General features: G+C 32.2%; 1 protein-coding gene across 1 annotated transcript in view; it reads left to right on the top strand.

Annotated features, from left to right (window-relative positions):
• The window catches only part of TECRL (trans-2,3-enoyl-CoA reductase like), a 128,241-nt gene that overhangs the window by 64,908 nt on the left and 40,075 nt on the right, over window positions 1–23,258 (top strand). Inside the window, exons 3-4 of the mRNA XM_008062800.1 lie at window positions 15,104–15,148; window positions 20,281–20,384. Of these exons, the coding sequence (XP_008060991.1) occupies window positions 15,104–15,148; window positions 20,281–20,384 (149 nt within the window). The remainder of the gene's footprint in view (window positions 1–15,103; window positions 15,149–20,280; window positions 20,385–23,258) is intronic.

Below are 23,258 nucleotides of genomic sequence, written 5' to 3'. Positions count from 1 at the left end.
AATTTCCTCTTTGTAAAAATTTGAATTTATCCGGAAAAAATGTTTTAGGTAAGAGTATGTCTGTATGTGTGTATGTGAGAATTTATCTGGGTGGCAGTAAATCAAAATTCATTTACTACTTTAAGGGATATCACGGAAAATGTTTATTTGGTTTCTTCATGTCACACAAAACTGCATTTGACAAAGAGATTACTCCTACTAAATTATATAGTCACACATGATTGGTGAAATGAGTAATGATATCAATATAATATAGAATTTACAATTGTTTAGACACATTTATTTGAATATGATATCATTTTGCACCAAGTAATAGTAGTTGAACACAAACTATACAACATAACTATACAACATAAACAATTGAAGTGGTACACGATTAATGGACTCTATCATTATACCTATTTCTTACCAACATCAGTTTGGTCATGTGTTCTGCCTTGGAGATATTTATTGTCTATTTTATCTCTTATATTTGTAATTTTCAGCAGTAGAAAATCTTTCTTATATACATTTTCATCTACTTTTTTTCCTTAGTCTTAAAGACAGTATTTTCTATGGTATATTTATCAAGCCTGCCGGAGACCAGCTCCAGGAGAGAGTCAGGGCCTGAGGCAGAAGAATCAGGATCGGCGAAGAAGAGCAACAGGAGTCAACTTCTTGGGTAGAGTTCAGGACTCTGCCAAATTTTATTCAATTCTCACATACTTATATAGTTTTTTTACTAACCCCCCTACCCACAAAAATGTACCCCATGTTACACATTACAAGCTGACATCATGTTTCCTTTTCATTTATGGGGTAGTTGACCTTTATACAATTATCATCTCATTCCTTCCTGCTACCAGTGAAGTTATTTATGTCTGAATCAACAGATAGGAACAAAACACCAGCTGCCAAGAATTTATCAGCCACAACCTGTGACCTCTAGGCCAACTGAATCTCTTTCCCTCGCTATTCTATTTCTTTTCCTTTACTAATCTATTTTCTTAATTATACACTTATATACACTTTCAGCAGCAATATATTGACTTGTTTTTTCTTTTATATGACCACCCTTATCTTACCCACTACGAATTTTAATACTCTATAAATTAATTTTACTATGAATTAAAAAATTTAACTTTCTTAATTCTAATTACCTTATCTATATTACTTGCTATTTTCTTATCACCTATTTTACATTTTATATTTCTAAACAAACCTTAAATCTAAATCTACACTTATATATGAAATTAATCTTACTTCTAATCCTAAATGTATTTAATTTTAAACCTACATTAAGTGTGTATAATTTAAAGTTTACCTTAAAACTTAATTATTTCCTATTCCTTCTATTACTTATATTTAACTAATACCTACATCTATAATAAACATTTATCTTTTAATTATAATTGTTATTTATTTAATTTTAATCCTTGCTTTAATTTTAACCCTTTTTCTAATTGTTTCTTAAATCAAAAGGCATGTCTGTGACTTGTTTTTCCCAAAAATACCTGTTTTTGGAGATACTCTGTCTCAGTTTCTCACTTCCTCATAAATCACAACTGTCAATGTTGTTACTTATAAAGGGTATGAGGAAGTACTTGTTTTTCCTTTTTAGCTAAAGGTTGCAAAATTTCATGGGAGAGGGGGTAGTAAAACATTCCCTTGTCCCTTCGGGGGGGAAATTTTTGCTGTTGAGCCTTTTTTACGTTTCTATACATAGGTTTACTGCTAATTCCACATCCTTGTACAATCTAGCTAATTGTTTTATTTATCAAGGGAAGTATTTTTCAAGCCTAAGCACGCATTCCTTTAAGACCAAAAGGAGTCATTCAATAGTATCCATGGGGCTCTCCCTCCATCATGGCCGCTTCCCACTGGGGCTCTGCTCCCAGTCAGCGTTTTTCCCATTTTCGGGTAACTTCCATTTTGCCTCTTTAGGGGTTATGGCTTCCGGCACAAGACAACTATTTTAGCTGTACTTCTCATCTTATTATGACTTTTGCTCATTTTGTTAGTGATGAAAATACAGAGTTGTCAAGATTTTAAATAATCTTCCCCAACTCGATTTTTTTCATAGCCTCTTCTATTTTCATGGTATGATTTTTTTCAGAAAAGGTGTTTCAGAAATGTACATATATATTAGCAGAAACGTTTCCATCTGTACAAATGACTAAACATTTTTATTACTGCTTTAAAACTAAATTTAGTAGCATATTTGATGAGTTCTTAGCAGCTTTTGGTAATTTGCATGTATTACTCGTATGTCTCAGTGTCCTGAACAATTACATATTTTTGTTACTTCTCCTATTTTTGGTTTTATTTATTGCCTAACAGATAAAAAACTATGATTCATAGAAGTAATTTACCCAAGATTAATAAAACAAGTAGTGATTAGAGTCTCAGAATTTAAGTAGAAACAGTCAATGTCCATAGACTTTGGCAGTTAAAAACAAAAAAGCAACAAAAAGACCACTGGCTTTTCAGATAGGAAAATATTTATTATAAATAAAATTATCAGATTTATTTAACCGAAATCATGCTATATATTTATGTTTCAACAATTCTCCTTCCGTAAGAAGGTCATAATTTATTTAAATCTAATATAACCATCTATTTTTCTGTGTTAGGCAATCTCCTAATCACTGCATACATAATGCTGAGCAAAATGATTCAGAATACCTGCTCTCATGGAAGTTTCATAATAATTGATACATGTTCAGCAAACATCTTAACAGGCACATAAAATAATTTCCAATGAGAAGACCAAACATAGGGTAGTGGGGAAAATTGTAACAGGAAGGAAATACAAAAATCTTCTGGGTAGAATCAGGAACTTTCTTTCTGTAAGGTAGACATTCAGTGACTCAGAATGTGAAATAGTGGACTCAACTTTCTGTGGATTCAAGTCTGTGGCAGCTGTAGGGTTGCCAATTAGTGTTAGCAAGGGAGAACTTGGCAAAGTAGTTAGACCTATTTGTCAGGAAATGATTTTGGTTATGAAGCCTAGAATTTGACCTAAAATAGTATGAAAATTAGAAGGAATGAGAAATTTAATGTAGTGAAGATATTAGAAAAATTGTTAGACAATCCTCATAGAATTGAATAATAGTTCAGAAAGAACCATTAACATAAGTAAGGGAGAAGAAAATATGGTGATTATGAGATGCTCTAATTAGTAATTTGAAGGTAGTACATTTGTTATTATAAGACTCAGGGAAGGAGTTACTCAGCAAAAAAATCTCTACATCTGAGTAAATCAAGGATCTAAAAACAGAAAATTAAAACAATATTAAATAAGCCAACAGTAGGCTAGGCACAGTGGCTCATGTCTGTAATCCTAGCAATTTGGGAGGCTGAGAAAAAAATTCAAAAAAGATGAGGTCCCACTTGTCTATATTATCTCTTGTGGCATGAACATCTGGGGTTTTGAAAAGTAATTGATTTCCTGTTCCAATTTTCATAAGGGTTGCTCCTGCATTTTAAAAATTTCTCATAGTTTGAGGTTTTACCTTTGGGTCTTTGATCCATGTAGTGCTGATTTGTGTATGTGGTGATAGAGAGGGGTCTTGTTTTAATCTTCTGCGTGTTGTCAGCCAATTTTCCCAGCACCATTTACTGAATAGGTTCTCCTCTCCCCAGTGGTTGATGTCAGAGACATTGCCCAAGATGAGTTGGTTGAGAAATTGAGGTTTTGCATCCAGAATCTTTATACTATTTCATTGGTCTATATGCCTGTTCTTGTACCAATACCATGCAGTTTTGATTATTGTAGCCCTATAAAAATTATCCAGGAGTAATGATGGGTGAATATAGTCCCAGCTATTCAGTAAGCTGAGGCGAAAGGATCACCTGAGCCAAGGAGATCGAAACTGTGATGAGACATAATTGTGACACTGCACTCTACCTTGGGCAACAGAGTGAAACCCTGACTCAGATTAAATAAAAAATTAAAAATAACTAACAGTCAGTCGTCAAGGGCAGGATATTCTGAGCAAACATCATCAGTGATTTAAGTGGAAAAACAAGGCCAGCATAGATGGTAACAAGAAGAAATGTTAGAAAGTAAAGTCTGGTGATACATTCCATACGGAAAATAGAGAACTAAAGTTTGGGAAGCAACTTTTAATCGGAAAAAGGGCTTCAAATGCACTTTTTGTTGCACAATTGTGTAGGTTCATTATGAAGAATAAATACCAGCTGAAGAAGATGAAGAGAAGTTTTATATTAAAGCAAGACTATGAAGAAAATTATTGACTAAAATTTGATTACTAGAAGATAAAAGACCATGAGGTGGACTTTCAGGTCTGATCAGTGGTTGTAAAAAGTAAAATTGGGAGAAGAGGTTTTGTGTTAATGGGTGCTCTGGGATTCCTGAATAGTTGATGTGTCTAATGTGAATAGGAACCTAGGTCTGATGACCAATTCTGGTACTTCCTTAGATGATGGTGGGTAATTATTTAAGCAAGTTCGTTATACACTTAAATAAGTGAAGATAAAGAAATAATTTTGTATGATTCTCGTCCTGCCCCACCTAATTCTTGTTTTGTGCTTTGTATCATACTAGGATATCAACTCGTTGCTTTATGCCTTTCTTTCATTCTCTTTTTGTTGTATAATTCTGAGTTTTTGTTTATGCAGTCTTAAAGTTTCCCCCTTTTTAAAAGCATATCGTTGTTTTTTCATAGAAACCTTGTTCTGCAATTGCTGACTATAGAGTATTGTGATGCTCTGCTTTCCTTAAGTACTTTGTAATAGTAAACTCTCTAGCAGATACATTTTCAAGGGCAGAAAAATTACACACATTGATTGGTGCTGGTTTGAGTGCTGAACCTTTTTAGTTGTTGTTGAGGATGAGAGAGAAAACAGTTCTCTTATTTTTCAGATACGTAAACACTATTACACACCTCATAATTAGCCATTAAATGTCTTACTGGCATTCTTGGTTACATATTGGCTTGATTATTTAATTATGTAGGTGACATTTACAAGACTACAAAGAAATGATTTACAGAAAATAAAATGGGTCATTTAGTTCATGTGATGCATTGCACTGAATGAATCATTTCTAACAACAACAACTACTTAAAAAAAAAAAACCCACACTCAACTAATTAAACAATATTAAATCAGCAGCCAGTATTTTTAGCATATCCAGGAAGAGTTCTGGGTAATATTCATGATTATTTCTTATGAAAAAGAACAGTAATTTATATTCCTGCCCTTTTGTTCAGGTTTTTAGGTTTCCACTGTTTAGAAAGCATGTAACAGCACTAATGAGACAACATATTCAAAGTGATAGGGCAATGCTCACAGAACATTCCATCATGCTACCATATTTTCTATTTAGCATTTCCTTCTCCAATTAACACTTCCTATTCTTTAATTTTGTTTTGTTCAAGTGAAAACTTTGCACTGGAACTGGGGTTTTGCCTGGCAAAAAGGAGAAAGTTGTATACAGCTTTAGATACCAGAATAAGGGAAATATAGAAAGTTATTAAGACAAATCTTGTTAAAAATTTTGCTTTCTAGAAGCATAAAATTTTATGCATAAAACTGTTCAATTAAAAATTGTTTCATCAAAATCTAAGATTAGTCAATATTCCATAATCTTCCCAAATAATTCATTATATTCAGAATGAATGGTGCAATACCTACAAATACTTTGCATTTTGTATGTTATAACTGTCTAGTATTTATTTGTTTTTGTATATGTATGTACATTATTATTAATAGTATTATTTTATATAATCAGGTTTTAGAGATATTCTGCTATTTTATATAGAATTACCCATTTATGAGCCAGATTTTTGCTCAATATTGTCTCATTTCTTTCATCCCTTCCCTTTGGAATCAATTTCTTCTTTGCAAACTTGAAAATGGCAGAAAGAAGTGTTCATTTGTCAGTACAATTGAACACTTATTATTCCAATGGCAGAAAGAAGTGTTCATTTGTCAGCACAATTAAAATTATCCTTCTTTTGGAACTTATTTTATTTGAAAGCTATTTGAACAACACTTTGTATTGTTCTTTGGAATTCTTCTATCAGTCTGATTATCATTAGTTTGTTGATAATATTTATTGCCATTTTTCATCTGTCTTCTTAAATATTTTTATAGTTTTAAACTATTTGGCAATTGTATATCTATAAATGGTTTTCAAATATATAGTTTTCATGTATACGTATATATGAGTGTGTCTATTATCTATCATCAATCTTGTTATAGATTTACTTTAATATGTATTTTGATATCTTCTGTCAGTTTTGGAAAACTCTCAGCCATCATATTTTCATATATTAATTGTATAGGTTTTACACTTGTTTTTACATTTTGTTCTCAGACTTCAGTTTCACATGTGTTCGAATTTTCCATTCTGCATCCTATATGTATCCTACATTCTTTCCTGTTCCAAATGTTTATAATTCTTTGTTTTAGTCTAAATCATTTTCTTCAAACTTCCAGTTCACTATTCTTCTCTCTACATTGAAATTATATGTCTTAAACCTGTACACCAAGTTCTTAATTTCACTTATTTTACTTTACAATTCCAGAATTTTGCTATTTCTTTTCATTATTTTTAGACTTTTAGCCATAATCCTCAATCTTATATTTATTTATAAAGCAATCATAGTTGTTCTTTTCATTTTTTATTTTTTTGAGTCAGAGTCTCATTCTGTGCTCAGACTGGAGTGCAGTGACACACTCAAGGTCACCCTAGCATTGATCTGCTGGTCTCCAGTGATCCTTCCATCTCAGCCTTCCAAGTTGCCAGAACTACAGGCGTTTGTTACCATGTCCAGCTAACTTTTTGTATTTGTAGAGACAAGGTCTCCCTAAGTTGCCCGGGCTGGTCTCAAACCCTTAGCCTCAGGCAATCTACTTGCCTCAACCACCCAAAATGCTGGGATTACAGGCTGATCCACATGGGTATTCTTAAATATGTGTTTAAAACTGCTATTATCTAGACTCTTGGTGGATATTTTAAATTTGCTTTTCATTTTCCCCTTTTTGTCATATCTTTTCTTCTTGCATACTTAGTTACTTTTGATTGAGGACTGAATATTGTATATGAAAATGTATTTTCTTAATCCCTTTATTGTTCTAATATCTGAGTAATTTTTCAGGTCCAACTTTCAACTGACTAATTATCCCTTCTGTTTGGTCTGTTACACAATATTCTTATTTTGTTACATTTTTCATCACAAAAAATATTTTATTTCAATACATTTTGTTTGATCTTTTGTTAAATAAGCCTGTGAGTGTTTATAGTGTCATGTTGTTTTCTCATGTTTTTGATTATTTATTTTAAATCTTTCGGTCACCACTCCTATTAAACAGCACTGGAAGGCCTAGCCAGATCAATCAGGCAATATAAAGAAATAAAAGACATCCAAAATGACAAAGCAAATATAAAAATATTTCTGTTCACTGATGATATGATTATATACCTAGAAAACCCTAAAGACTCCTCCAAGAGACTGCTAGACTGGATAAATCGATTCAGAAAAGTTTCAGAATGCAACTCAAGGTTAAAAAATCAATAGCATTTCCATATACTAATAACACTCAAGATGAGGAACAAATAAAGAGTTCAATCCCTTTTACAATAGCTACAAAAAATAAAATAGCTAGGAATACATTTACTCAAGGAGGTGAAAGATCTGTATGAAGGAAACTACAAAACATTGATGAAAGAAATCATAGATGACACAAACAGATGGAAAACATCTCATGCTCATGAAACAACAACAACAACAAAATTCAATATCATTAAAATTATCATAATGCCCAAAGCAATCTCCAGGTGCAATGCAATTCCTGTTAAAATACAGACATTTTTTTCACAGAACTAGATAAAACAGGACTAAAGTTTACATGCAAACAAAAAAGAGCCCAAGCCGGGCTCAGTGGCTCAACCTGTAATCCCGCGCCTTTGGGAGGCTGAGGTGAGTGGATTGCCTGAGCCCGCAGGTTCGAGACCCGCCTGGGCAGCGAGACCACATCTCTACAATAAATCAAAAAATCAGCCGGGTGTGGTAGTGCATGCCTGTAATTCCGGCTACTTGGAAGGCTGAGGCAGAAGGATCACCGGAGCCCAGCAGGTCGAGCCTGAGGTGCCCGGGAGCAGCCACTGCACTCCAGTCTGGGTGACAGAGTGAGACTCCAACTCAAAAAAAAAAACAAAAAAAAAACAGAGCCCAAATAACCAAAGAAATCCTAAGTAAAATAAACAAATGTTGAGGATTCATAATGCCTGACTTCGAATTATACTACAAAGCTATAGTAACTAAAACAACATGTTACTGGTACATAAATAGATAGATAGATTAATGGAACAGAATAGAATGCCAAGAAATAAAGCCACAGAACTACAATCAAATCATCTTTAACAAAGCTGACAAAAATAAACAATGAGGAAAGGGCACACTATTTAATAATTGGTGCTGGGAAAAATAAAAAATCAAAGAACAAAAGATGCTGGCATGGATGAGGAAAATAGGAAATTCTTATATACAGATGGTGGGAAGGTAAACTACTTCAACATCTATGGAGAACATTATGGAAATTTCTCAAAGAACTAAAAATAGAACCACTATTTGACCCAGCAATCCCAATACTGGGCATCTATCCAAAGAAAAAAAAATCATTATATAAAAATGATGCCTGTACTTTTATGATCACTGCAGCACTATTCACAATAGCAAAGTCATGGATCCAAATTTCAGTTAATAATAAATATAGTTCTGACTCTTTTTGACAGCACCAATGTTTTTCCATATTCACCATTTCATTTTTCTGGGGAGAGGTGTCAGCTATAGTATACAATATGAATCCAGTGATATTCATATTGTTTGTTTATATAGGATCAATTATTTTTGACTAATTAAACTTTAGAATTAATGAAAATAGCTTTTTTACTTGAGATGTAGTTTATTCTTACTCTGATATTAAGAACACCCTATAGGCTATCAATCTTCACTAGAAATCTTTAAACTTTTGATCAATACCGAATCAGATTTCCATATGAGCAATGACCATATATATGCTGATAATCATAAAATGTCCTTAACGAGGTTCCTGGTGTTCAGTTCCAAGCAAGAGCTCTCTAAGGTCCTAGAGTTTTCAGACAAAACAGTTGTTAAGCTCATTTTAGTGCTTATATTTCAAGAAAGAAACCGACAACTTTACTTCTGAAAATATTTTAAGACTGTCAGACACTGCATAGTTCTTCCAACATCGTTGCACAGTAGGGTGTTAATTAGTAATATATTATTTTTTAGATGGTATATGAGCGTACTTTGGTTACTTTAAGCCATGAGAGACATTTTCTGATTTTTGTTCTTATTTTCAGTTTCCTTATTTTCACTTTCCTTAATAGTATAGGAATATGGTGCGGTAGAACTGTGAGATTTTCCTCATAAAATGAAGAGTCTTATGCAGCATTCTTTGGGCTTTGGACATTTATTGTACTATATTATATATTTCAAATATTTGTTTCTTTAAAGTACTGATAATTGAGTATATTAATTTGAGTTTTCATATTATAGCTATGTTTTGGGAATCTTATTTTTTACTATTATTATAAATGCATTGAAGAGTTACAATCATAGTAATATAGCCTCTAACCAAATAAAAATAGTTGGCTATAAAATGTCACAGAGCTAATTACCCTTAAATAACATCTATCAGATTTGCTATCTATTTTGATTTGTTATTTTTAGGGAAGCACAATATTTTCTAAAAAATTAAATTTACTTCAGTATATGGATTTGCAATACACAGACACAGTTATCAGAAAGTAAAGGATATAATGAATCTTTAAAATTGCCCTACACTTATATTTTTTATCTGACTTCCCTATTTTCTTCCTATTAGTTGCACGTTGCCTATTAATAAAGGCTTTGTTTGTGGTTCATGTTTTCTATGACATATTCCCATACTTTCCATTCCTGACTCATTTCTTTAAAATGACACTGTGGGATATATTTTTGTGTCATCCTGAGTAATCAGCTATTTTCTCTTTAATCTGTAAAATCTTGAAGAATGGCAACCAAGTCATACAGATGCTAATAGTTTATCAGTGAGCAATTAACGTTAAATATATTATATACCATTGCAGTGAATTATGCAGTATTCCTTCATAAACAAGAAGACACAAATTATCATTCAGGTGGTAAATTTGCAATAACGTTTAATCTGTAGACAAGTTCCACAAATTAGGTGATATAGATGGTGATATAAATCTTGTAAAAGCTATTTGCTTTATTTTTCTTCTTTTGAATTTGCTATTAAATTATCTCCGTTTTAAAGGCAACAATGACATAGCAAATAAAAAGACACAATAATCTCAGTTAAGTCTTAGAATAATTAAGAAATTAAAGAATAAGAGTGGCAACATGTATGTCTTTTGTTTATTATTGCTTTTGTTTTACTCTTTTTTTTTTTTTTTTTGGAGTCAGAGTCTCATTCTGTTGCCCAGTCTGCAGTGCAGTGGCTTGCTCACGGCCACCGCAGCCTCGACCTACTGGGTTCAGGCAATCCTTTGGCCTGTCTTTCAAGTAGCTGCAAGTATAGGTGCGTACTACCATTCCAGGTTCGTTTTGTTTTTGTTTTTGTTTTTTTTAATTGTAGAGACTCTTTCTCACCAAGTTGCCCTGGCTGGTCTGGAATCCTTACGTTCAGGCAATCCTCTTGCCTCTGCATCCCAAAGTGCTGGGTTGACAGACTTGAAACACTGTACCAGGCCTTGTTTTACTCTTTACCTTACCATTTACTGATTGAAAGTAATCATAAAACAACATGGTATATTAGGAAAGTTAGTAAATTGAGGATAGAGAGCCTTGGATACTAGACCAGTCTGAACCATTCAATCATTGATTTAATGATTAATCATTTAATGATTCAATCATTGATTTAATGATTAAGGCAAATAACCATACTGGTCTTATCTTTATCCTTGTTAAATATATCATTACTAGTAAGTTTCAAATACTTAAGAGCATAAATATCCTGTGATAAAATACAGTATCTATTTTTATGAATTGTATGCAAATCACTTTCCTATTTCAATATACCCAATAAATTATTAAAATATATCAAACTTGATGAAAACTTTCCAAGTTTTTTTAAACAATAAGAAATGAGACTTGTTTTTGAAAAAGTAGTTTACATCTTGAGAGTTTTTCTGTCCACTTTCCCACCAAACATAGGAATCTATGCCGCGTGATCCTTACATATTATACATATCTGTGATAGAAAGCCAGGCTTGGTGGCTCAGCCTGTAATCCCGCCCTTTGGGAGGGTGAGGTGAGTGGATTGCCCGAGCCCACGGGTTCGAGACCCGCCTGGCCAACTTGGCGAGACCTCATCTCTATAACAAATCAAAAACTAGCCGGAGTGGTAGCCCACCCTGTAGTTCCAGCTACTTGGAAGGCTGAGGCGAAAGGATCGCCGAAGCCCAGCGGGTCGAGGCTGCGGTGGCTGGGAGCGGCTACTGCACTCCAGTCTGGGCAACAGAGTGAGACTCCAGCTAAAAAAAAAAAAAGAAAAAAGAAAAAAAGAAAATCACTGCTGACTGCTTTTAATCTTAATTAAATTCTTACCTTGCACAAAAATCTTTTTAAAATTAACCCTAAGGTTACTATTTTCATTAAGTTTTTCTTTATTCCACTTACTTTTTTGGTTGTTAAAATGAGTTTCATCTTTCCCTAAATCTCTTTTTTAAATACAAAATGTGCAATGTTTCAGACTCATTACATGAAAGACCGGTCATCATGTTTTGATACTTTCTATAAATGGCCAATTGCCTGCTATCTTTCCTTTAAGGTATTGAGTCTAGAAGCATGTATAACTCAAATACAATTTCATTAAATTTAAGCACAAAAAGACTATTACCATTTTTTTTCTAAAAAAAAAAAATCAATTTCTTTATTTTATCTTGTGCTTGTAGTTCAATTCATTCACAGTTCACTGTTGGTTTATTTGCTTACCTTGCAGGATGTCAACTGAAATGCAATTGACAACTATCAAGTTCATAACTGCTTTTCAATTACATTTGTAATTACTTTGGGTAATTTTAGGAAGTTATTTTAGATTAAATCAAGTTCATTTAATTAACTCAATAATTTTTTAAATATTTATCTTCTATAATATTTGAGTAATTTCTTAACATGTAAATTTTAGTATTTATATTTTAATAGCATTTCCTTTGGTAAGACAAAAAGTTCACTGAATCTAAGAGGCACTGTTTTTGTCCAAGTATTTACCAATATAAAATATTCATCAACTGTTGATATTTTTCTTTTTTTTCACTTTTATACAGTGAATATCATTAAAAGACTTTGCATTATTTTAACTCTTTTTTTTACATATATTGTGTTAGGCTTCATTACTCTTCATGCAATTCTAAAGTATGAATGGCTTTTCTGTATAAATGTCTGATTATGTATTCATCAATATACCTTTTTAATATTCTTTATCTTTGAAAATGAAGCTGCAGTGTTTTATACACACACACACACACACATATACACACATACACTTATATATATGTATATATGAATTATCTTTCTTTTCTTTTCTTTTTTTTTGAGTTGGAGTCTCACTCTGTCACCCATACTGGAATGCAGTGGCTGCTCCCGGCCACCGCAGACTCGACTTGCTGGGTTCCAGCGATCCTTCCGCCTCAGCCTTCCAAGTAGCCGGAATTACAGGCATACACTACCATGCCCAACTGATTTTTGATTTATTGTAGAGATGAGGTCTTGCTGCCCAGGCGGGTCTCGAACCCTCCGGCTCAGGCAATCCACTCACCTCAGCCTCCCAAAGGCGCGGGATTACAGGCTGAGCCACCGAGCCCAGCTTAATTATCTTTCTTTTCAAAAGAGTTGTAAGAGATAGCAACCTTCTTAAAATAAAGATATTTGAATTACAGCTAAGTATTACTTAGTTAAAATGTTATTACTTGATGATAGGGACGATTCCAATTATCAAGGAAAGGACTCTAAGGCATAGTTAAAATAGGATAGGAGTCACACAATTCGGATTCAACATTTTAGGTTATATAAGAAACTGTCAGCAACATTGGGCCAACTACATTGTTCTAATTCAGTTGCGAGCCGGTAGCCTAACTTCAGTATAATCAGCATCGTAAACAACCTTTCTATTCATAGATGTTAACAGTCCACATGTTCTCTTTGCTTTAGAAACATTTTTCTGCCCTTTTCCCACTCTCATCTACTTCATCTCAGCAAGCAGCCAAATAAGCCAATATTCACTCATTGAATTCATAGACAGTGTTATTTGCTTCGAATGATGGTTTTGCTTTGACATTTCCCTACACAAGGAGCATAAAATGCTATTGAAAATTATAACTCACATGAATATTACTTAAAAAGACAGAACTTGACAGCTTATGCACTTCCATTATAAGTATTCAATTACTTTTGTTAAATGAAATTGGATTCCCATAAGGTTTGTATATTATCTAATACCCGTAGATTGTTCACAAAGTCAATTAAAACTGTAGAATCTCTATTGCATTCATTTGTATCATATCTTCCTTGATGGAAGCTTTTTACTGTGATTAATAAAAGCAGCTATTTTACTGTTGCAGTGGCTAACACCTGCAATCCCAGCACTTTGGGATTTGGAGGCAAGAGGATTGCCTGAGCCCAGGGGTTCGAGACCAACCTGAGTATATCGGGGACACCTCAGCTCTACAATAAATAAATAAAAATTAGTCAGACATATGACTAATGAGAGCGCCTGTAGTTCCAGTTACATGAAAGGCTGAGGTGGAAGGATAGCTTGAGCCCAGTAGATCATGGCTGCGGTAACTGTGAGAGTGTCGCTGCACTCTAGCCTGGGCAACAGAGTGAGACTCCAGCTCAAAACAAAAATAAATACAATAAAAAATAAATAAGTAAATAAAAGTAGCTATTTCAAAATATTTTGCAACAAATAACATTACCATATATTTCTGAACATTAAATGACTCTAAAATAATAGCAAGTGTACTAAAAAACAAAACGAAGTGTCTTTATCTGTATATTTTCTAAAAAACTAAAATAAACTGTTAAAATTAAATGTTTGTGCTTTTCCCATTTGCATGCTCTTTCTAGATTTTGTTTAGACATAATTATACATAGATATTAACTTACTTAAACATTTTTTTCTGTATGAGTTATTTGTCCATGAACGGTTACATGTATAAGTTATCTTTTTTGCAGCAAATTTATAGGGAGGTGATTCTAATAGTCTAGTTGCTTCACATTATCATTGCTCTTGCTGAAACTTTAAAATATGATGTCTTAAAAACAAAGATGATAATTGTGGACCATTCCTTTAAAGATATTATTTTTCTAAATTTGTTATATGTTAGACAAATTTGTTTAACATTGGATGACAAAGTTAAAAAAAAAAACTTTCATGTGAGATTTAAAATAATGATATCAAAAGTATTTTAAGAATTATCAGAATTATTTTCTGGTAATTGTAGATCAACTTTTCATTATGGCACTGTAAAATAAAGGTGGTTTGGTTTTCTGTATAGATAGAATTATCTAGTATTCTATTTATTCTCAGTGGTAGTATATACAGAACATATTAAAGTTATGTTTCTGCCATGGTCAACACACTCATAATACCCAAAGTCAATAATATGTATAATTCTGATAGAGTCCCTTCCTTCTGATAGAGGAAAACACCCAATTTCAGGAACCAGTTTTAGGTAAATTTTAATTGATATTAAAATACTCCAGTTTCAAATGAATATATGCAAGCCTTTTATTAAAAAGTAAATTACATGGACTAAAGTGCATGTAATTTCATAGACCATACAGTCTGATATATGCTCATAACCTGAACACATCTAGTAAAAATTTCCAGAATTAAAAAGCAAAAATTTATCATATTTAAAACTTACCTTCTTCTTTCTTTCAGTCACCATCCACCACTTCTGGTTAGCACCTTGCCAAAAGTAAACATTATTTCCATTTTCAATGCTGAATAATCCATTTTACTTCTCAAGATTTAATGTCTTCTCATAGGAACTATAAATTCTATAAACTATATCTACACTTTTGTTGATGACTATATGTTATTTTTCATTGAATAGGTCCAAAGTGGTACCCTTCTCGAATTGGTCTGCAGTTAGAATGTGGTAAGAACCAATTTTCAATTTTCTGTTTATTATTTAGAATCCTTATTCTATCATCATGAACAGCTCACATTTATTTATCACTTGGTAGAAATATAAGTATTAGTAAATGTTATTTAATTTGATTATCTAAAAAAACCTAGTACTCTTCTTTTATAGGACAAGTATTTTAATCTCAAAGATATTTCAATTGTATTTACTGTCTGTGAGCTTTGGGGCAGAATTTGAACTGACAGCATTCCCTCTGTAATGGTTTAACTGGTACATACCTTCATTGTACTACCCTGTAACATAGTCTTAAGGATAACGCTTAGATATTTTAATTGATTTTTTTATTTTTTGCTGCTAAAAAGCAGAAAATGAAGTAAAAAAGAATGAAAAAAATGAAGTTGGGGAAGTATTATATCCACTATTAAACCTCAGTTCCTCAGAATTCAAACCCTGGTATCTCAGGAAATTTATCAATAGATACACTTAAAAATGACTCTTACTGAGAATCATTGTTATTAATATTACATCAACTTGATCTTAAATTTGAGATTTTTGATTTTTATAAAAGCTGTGGGTAGCATATATATTATTTTCTGGATGGAGGAAGAATATTTATCCAAAGTCCTTAATAGTAAATTCATAAGAGACATCTATTTCAGTCTCTATTTTTGTCACACAATAAAGAGTTGATTTCTTTCTAGCACTTTTGCTATATTAGGCTGTGCTTGCTCAGATATTGCACACACTTAAAGGCAAACTATGATTGCCTGAGTCTTTCACAAATATGGTGTGTGTTTTCATTGCTATGTATTCCATCTCATCCTTCACTAAGACCTATATGTTGAAAACATCAGAATATATAACAGTTTTAGAAGTCACACTTTTTTATGCTCTTAAATTCATTCTAGCTAAAATGTTTGAGACAAATTTCTATCTGGCTAGAACTTCAGAAAGCAAAATCATTGTCTTATTTATTTTTGCCTCCACAGACTCTAGCACAAGTCAGCACATAAATGCTTTTCAACACATAGATGCTGATATATGTGAGATGAAATAGTAGTGGTGTTGTTTTCTGAACTTGACTCTTACACAAAAGGACTCTCCAAGAATGTCACCGGCATCAATGCCAAATGCAACTTCAATTTAAAGGACATTATAATTGGCTGAGAAATATCTATTCAACTTTTTTGGTGAATATGATATTTTACTTTCCCCTCAAAGTTATTTAGCTGGTTGAGTGTACCAGGGTATGACCAGAGTAAAATATATATGTCTTAAGTGTTCTTAAATAGGGATTTGATTATGTATTTGGAAAAAAAGTTCAGTTGATATAGTGAGATGTAGCGCAAAGAAAAGATTATTTAGATTAACTCAAAAATTTAAATTTGACTCTTCTACTTACCTATCTACAGGGTTTTCTTTTATAAGGTGAAACTAATTTAAAAAACAATGATTTATTTTTAAAGGGTTAAATCAGATGATTTTATAATGATTGCCACATACCAGATGCTCCATAATAGTCATATCCATTAATACCAAAACAAACAGGGTCTTAATAGTATATGTGTTTGCTTGTAAAGTATATTTACCAAAATGACTGCCTTATCAGTAATGACTTCATGTAAATATTAGAGACTTAAGAAGTTTCCTCACCCAAAATACTTCTCTAAACAGAAATAAAAAAACATGTGCTAATTTATATGGGTAAAATGATTTATTTAGCTCAGTGGTTCTGCTAAGTTGAATATGGCTATACTTGGCTGACCTTGATTAGATTCACTCATACAGTTGCCATTAGTTGCTGGGGTGTTAGCCACAACTGCAAGGACTTTTCATAGCTCTATGTGATCTCTCATCTTTAGTGGAATATTCTGGGTTTATTCACATGTTGGAAGCAAAGATATAAGCAAATAAGCAAAAACACTCAATAATTCCTGAAGGTTCTTACTTGCAACTGGCAAATGATTATTGTCCCATAAGTCACTAGGGCTGCACATATTCAAGGGTTTGGAAAATAAAGGCCAAATCTTAATGGGAGGAACTACAAAGTCACATTAGAAATGGCAGGGATATGGAGACAATGAAGAATTTCAGTCATTATTATGATAAATCTTTCATATATAACCTTGTATATATTTTATCTTTCTACCTTAATTAATATGCTTCAAAGTTACCTGGAAGGACTGGGTTGAATTCCTAATTCTTAGAGTCATTGAACTTCTACACAGAAAAAGTGAAACATAGGTAGAATTGGCTTCTATTATCTTGCCATAACTGACTTCAACCAATAAATCAGTGCTCTATCCATATCCTTTATCCAACAACCATGACAAATCCCTAGGTTTAGAGTAGTGTACACCAGTGCCTGGCCCGATCTTGGAAGGAAATATCCAAAAACCAGGTTATGCTTGCATTAATATGCCAGGAGATTTAGGGATGTTAAATGACTGAAGCAAAAACTAGAAAGAGATGGAAAGGGCTCCAGTTAGGCATTTTCTCTTGGCCCCACATATTTCTCTCTCTTTGAAAAAGAACGTGGTCTTGGACAGCCAAGAATGGCGTTCCTGATTTTTTAATCTAAGATGATATGATTAGTGATACATCTGGAATTTTTCAAGTATTTTTTCAAAATGTTTTATTAATGGGACCCCATTTTTGAAAAAATAGAATGCCAATGCTTGGTCTTTGAAGTCAACAAAAATAATAGGGGGTAGAAACTAGTCCTCTTTTTAAGGGTGCTTAAAGAAATGTGTTGGAAAAATATTAACATTTTTGTGTTCTTCACAAAATTATTGACCATTTGAATATCAAAGTCTTTACTTGATCTATGTTGCATTAGTTTTCTATTGCTGTATAACAAATTTCCAAAACTTTAGCAGTATAAAACAAATCACATTTACTAGATTGAAGTCACATTATTGTTGGATTATTCAACTATAATGTGTCATAAGACTAAAATAAAAATATTGGCTGAACTTAATTCTCATCTGAAGACTGTTGAGTTAAACCCAGTTCTATCATCATTTTTGTTCCTGAAAAAGTTTGTGTTTTATTAAAGCTGCTTGTTTGCTCTTTTCAGTTGTGTAAGAAATGTTCCTGTGTTCTTGTTGGCTGTCAGTTCCTAGAGTCTGGTTTCTTTTTTTTTGAGGCCACCTATATCCTTGACATGTGGCCTTCTCTATATTTAAGCCAGCAGTGACTCAGTGAATCTTTCCAGTGCTTTGGTCCTCTGAATTCCTCTGTCTCTGTCCTCTACATGCAATTAGGTCAGTTCCATTCCAATAATCCCTTTTTTACTAAGCCATGTAACATAATTTAATCAGTAATGTTATTGCCTATCATATTCAGAATTCCAGGGATTATATGAAGAGCAGAAATCTTAGGGATCATATACAAATTTGGTCAACCGCATATGTCTTCTTAGCTGAACTGAGGGCTACCTTCACTTCCTAAAGGTAATATCAAATTACCATTATATGAAAAAACAATGCATACATATAAGTGTTTTGCAAATATTAATCCATTTAAACAAGATTTTATAAAAAGAGTTATACAATTATTTTATTAAGGTACCCAATGAATCATATACATTAATATACTATCTAAATTATTTGGTTATTAAAAGTGAATTTATCAAATTGCCACCTTCAAATGTAATACACAAAAATGTATATTTTTTATTTTACATTAAAAGTCCTGCAATTATAAATATAAATATATGCTTTGGATTCTGAAAATCAACTAATGGTAGACACAAATGCCCATTTTCTTATTTCTTTCAAAAATAGAGGATTGAATGATGCCTTTTATGATAACAATAATATAAATCACAAATTACCATACAGTATATTTTAAATAATAAAAGCAATAGTGGCATCAAGAATATTTGAGAGATTCATTAATTTTGATATATGTAGCTAGCACACTTATTTTTCTTTGTAATTGGTATACATTTGTTTGAATAAAACATAATATATTTATCCTTTATCTCATTGAAAACACAAGTTTTTTTCCAATACTTTGCTATTTTAATAGTGCTTAAAAGGATATTTTTATATGTATCTTTCAGTATACACATTCCAGATCTGTCTGGTGTTTATTAAGAATGTTATCAATTCTGTTTATTTTACATCCATTTTATGAGTAGCACTTTCTCAGTAAGGTTTGCTGTATCTTACTCTTACTATATCTAGTCTGGAGTGTAGAGACCTCAGTTGTTTTTTTTTTATTTTTATCTTTCCAAATTGAGCACATGGATAATCTCATCAAATCCCATGTCTTTAAATGTTAATAAATGCCAGATATCCAAACTTATCTACCTAGCTGCCAACTTGACAATTCTTTCTTGAATATTCAACACACTCAAATTACCTTAACAGAACAGTTAATTTTCACCCCTAAATCCTGCTTTTTCTTCATTCTTCTATATGTTAATGATATTAAAATGCACTTAACTATTCAGGCCAAGCATCTAAGAACAGCCTTTTTCTCATGGAATTATCTCCTTTCAACCAATTTGTCACCAAGTTGAACCTAGGCTTATCTTCAAAACATATCTGGAATTAATACATACCACCTTAATCCAAGCAAACCTCATCTCTAGATTAATCCATTTTAAGTGCCTCCTAAATAATCCTCTTGCTTCTCTTGTTCTTATTTTTCACACAGCATACAAAGTGATCTTTTAAATATGTAAATTATACCATTTCCCTGGTCCTTTGTAGGGACAATTGGAGTTCATCTATCCCCAAATAATTTATCCTGTAATAAAACCACTTAGAGAATAGTTGACATTTAGATCAATTAACATCCAAAATTATACTTAAAATGTCTTGTATTTTATTTAATTATTTCCTAATATTATACTGCCTCAGAAATAATAGACTAGTTGCTATTAGTAGTCTAAACTTTCATTAAATGGCATTGAGAAACCATTGTGCATCTGAAAAGTTTCTCTCTCTCTCTCTCTCATGCAATGATGCAAAGAATTTCTTCAAAATTTATTTTACTTTGAAGATATATTTCCATTGTGATTTCTATAAAAATTAATTCTTAGCTTTTCTTCATTTCACATTAAGAACTGCTTTTGGTACAATACTTTGCAGTTATATTAAAATAGCATCTTCTTGTTACTTTTATTTTAGGTGGGCCTTTTTTGAAAGATTACATCACCATTCAAAGTGTTGCAGCTTCCTCTATTGTCACACTCTATTTTACAGACCTAGGTCGACAAGTCAGTTGGACTACTGTAAGTGTCTATCGGAAATGCAATTTACATTCCCCACACTGCTCAAAATAACAGAATATTTCTATCAAATAAGTTCATAGTGAAATAAGATGATGTACTGAATTGTGTTTTTAATTTTCTATCCTTACTATGATCAGTAGCCAAAATTCTATTTTTAAAAATGGAACAATAGAAATCCACAGTTAAAAAAGAAAAAAAAAAGACACTTTTGTTAATGTTATGCCACCCTGTTACTGGGAGCTTACTCTCTGCTTCCTCTATGTCTTGTTAGTTAAAACTATCTCTTTACCTTTTTACTGTAGTAGTTTAGAAATGTCAAAGGCTCTCTTGACATTGCAGAATGGGATAATAAATATCCAGTAAAAAAGGAGATTCTCAGGCACAGGAAGGAAATTTTAGAAACTCAGAAAGAAAACGTAAGACTTTCAGCTTGTAAAAATGTTGTACTTCTTCTTCTTCTTCTTTTTTTTAATAAAAGTAAAATAGGAGGTCTCAAATTGATGGCATCTGAATTCAATGACTTTAGAAAAATTAGAGCTATATTTAAAAATGAAGGATAAAGAGGTAATTAAAATACCTGGTACAATATTGCACGTATTTAAACACTTGTAAATAAAACAGTAAGTCAATGGAATAGCTTCAACAGCAAAAGGAAATATTATAGGATATTCAGTTACAAAGTCAGTGAATGAGTTAACCTAGTGAATAATTTTGATGCTGATAAAGAAAAATAGTAGTCTAGCTCTTTCAATTATGTTAATCATTTTTCTGTGTATTATTTAAAAGATAAACTCTCCAATTATGCTCTACTTTACATTTGTAATGTGATTTCTTTAACCATTTCCCATTCAAAATGGCTTTTCTTTTTGACAGCATCAACAACCAACATTTTATTCACAGTGCTTTGTGCATTACCTCTACAATTAAACAACCAATTTTAAAAATTATTACTACAAGGGCAGGTTAATTTTTATATTAGTATTTAATTTTCTAAAAAGTAAGTTCAATTTTATATTTATTAGGTAAAATATTGTCATATCTGTTAATATTTTCTAACAATTTTCCCTTTTGTGATATATTTTCTTCTTTATTTAGAAAATAGTTTTATTTTTAGTCAAATAGTTAATTTAGTTTACAATGTTTAGTGAACTTTTGAGTACTAATTTTAGCACTAAAGACTGAGTTTAAGCTGGGCTCGGTGGCTCAGCCTGTAATCTCGTGCCTTTGGGAAGCTGAGGTGAGTGGATTGCCTGAGCCCGCGGGTTCGAGACCCGCCTGGGCAGCACTACTTCATCTCTACAATAAATCAAAAAATCAGCCAGATGTGGTAGCGCATGCCTGTAATTCCGGCTACTTGGAAGGCTGAGTCGGAAGGATCGCCGGAGCCCAGCAGGTCGAGGCTGCGGTAGCCGGGAGCGGCCACTGCACTCCAGTCTGGGCGACAGAGTGAGACTCCAAAAAAAAAAAAAAAAAAAAAGACTGAGTTTAGAATTTTCTGAATTCTTGTGAAGCATATTATATTGTTAAGAAAACAATTCTTTGATGCATACATTGTGTAAAGTTTTTAATACTGTACTTAAATGTGATGTCTATAGACCTTTACTTGAACAGGTTTTAGACAAGTGGATTTGGTCCTCAAAGGTTAAAATATTCAGAGGGTTTTTGTTCACATTTATGATGAAAAAGTAATTCTGCTTACAAAAATTGTGTCAGTGCGAGTGCTGTTAACTGTGAGTACATTAGACATTCCAGCTGCATCACTTGGATAAGCACTGAGAAGAAAAAGCAGTAAGGTGAAATTCTATGGCAATTGTACTAGAAAATTATAGCTTATTTGAGAGGAAAGTCATCTATGTGACAAAAAGAACTCTAGAAATAGGCTAGGTATTTTTATATCAACCCTATCATTCACACATGTTTTGCTCCAAATGAGTCAGTCCTATTACATGCTAAAAATATACACATTGCATTGCATGAAACCCATTTTGATAAACTAAATTATACAACATAGGCAATCATTTACCACATATAACCTTCCTGTACATTTATAAAATATTCAAATGTGTCTCTATAATAAAGCATTCTGTAGACTTTTTTAGAAGCAATCTATTTGTTAGCAAGATCAAAAGTAAAATATTAATATTTTTTCCTAGTAAAAATGTTTTATTAATTACTGAATTTTTTTTTGTCTCATTTCACTTACTAAAATCTTAGGAGAAAGGGATAATATGATAATGCAATAATCCTTATTATATAAATACCTTTAAAGATCTAATTCAGTTTTCACCATTTTTATATACATTCATGTGTATTTGTGTGAATGTCTAGTTCTATGTAGTTTACCTTTTATATAAATGCTGTCTAACACCAATGCCAAAATAGAGAATTGCCTCATGCCTACAAAAGGATTCCTTCATGAGATTCTTGTGTATATACACCCCCTTTTCTCTATCCTCAGGTATTCTTTAATCTGTTCCTCATGTTTTTATTTTTGTCATGCTGAGACTGCTATATAAATTAAATCAAACCATCTTTTTGAGACTGATATTTATTTTTCTCTAAGCATAGTGCTCTTGAAATCCATTCTGGTTGTTACATGAACTAATAAGTAGCTCCTTTTTATTGGTGGAATAATTATTCCTCTTTATTCAGTTATATGGCTATAAAGGAGTTTGTTTAAACATTTGCCCTTGGAAATACATTCAGGTAGATTTCAGTAGTTATTTATTCATTTATTTTTAATTTTTTAATTTTTAATTTTTTTAATTTTTAATCAATTTTTTAATGATATTGTGGGGTACCGTTAAGGGTTAGGTATACAAATATGCTCTGTTCAGGCACCCTTGTTGATAAGAGGTGTCTCCCCGTCCCCAG

The sequence above is a fragment of the Carlito syrichta genome, unplaced genomic scaffold (assembly GCF_000164805.1).
Source record: "Carlito syrichta isolate Samal-C Ts95f unplaced genomic scaffold, Tarsius_syrichta-2.0.1 Scaffold305832, whole genome shotgun sequence".
Lineage (NCBI taxonomy): Eukaryota > Metazoa > Chordata > Mammalia > Primates > Tarsiidae > Carlito > Carlito syrichta.
This window is presented reverse-complemented; position numbering and strand designations above follow the sequence as displayed.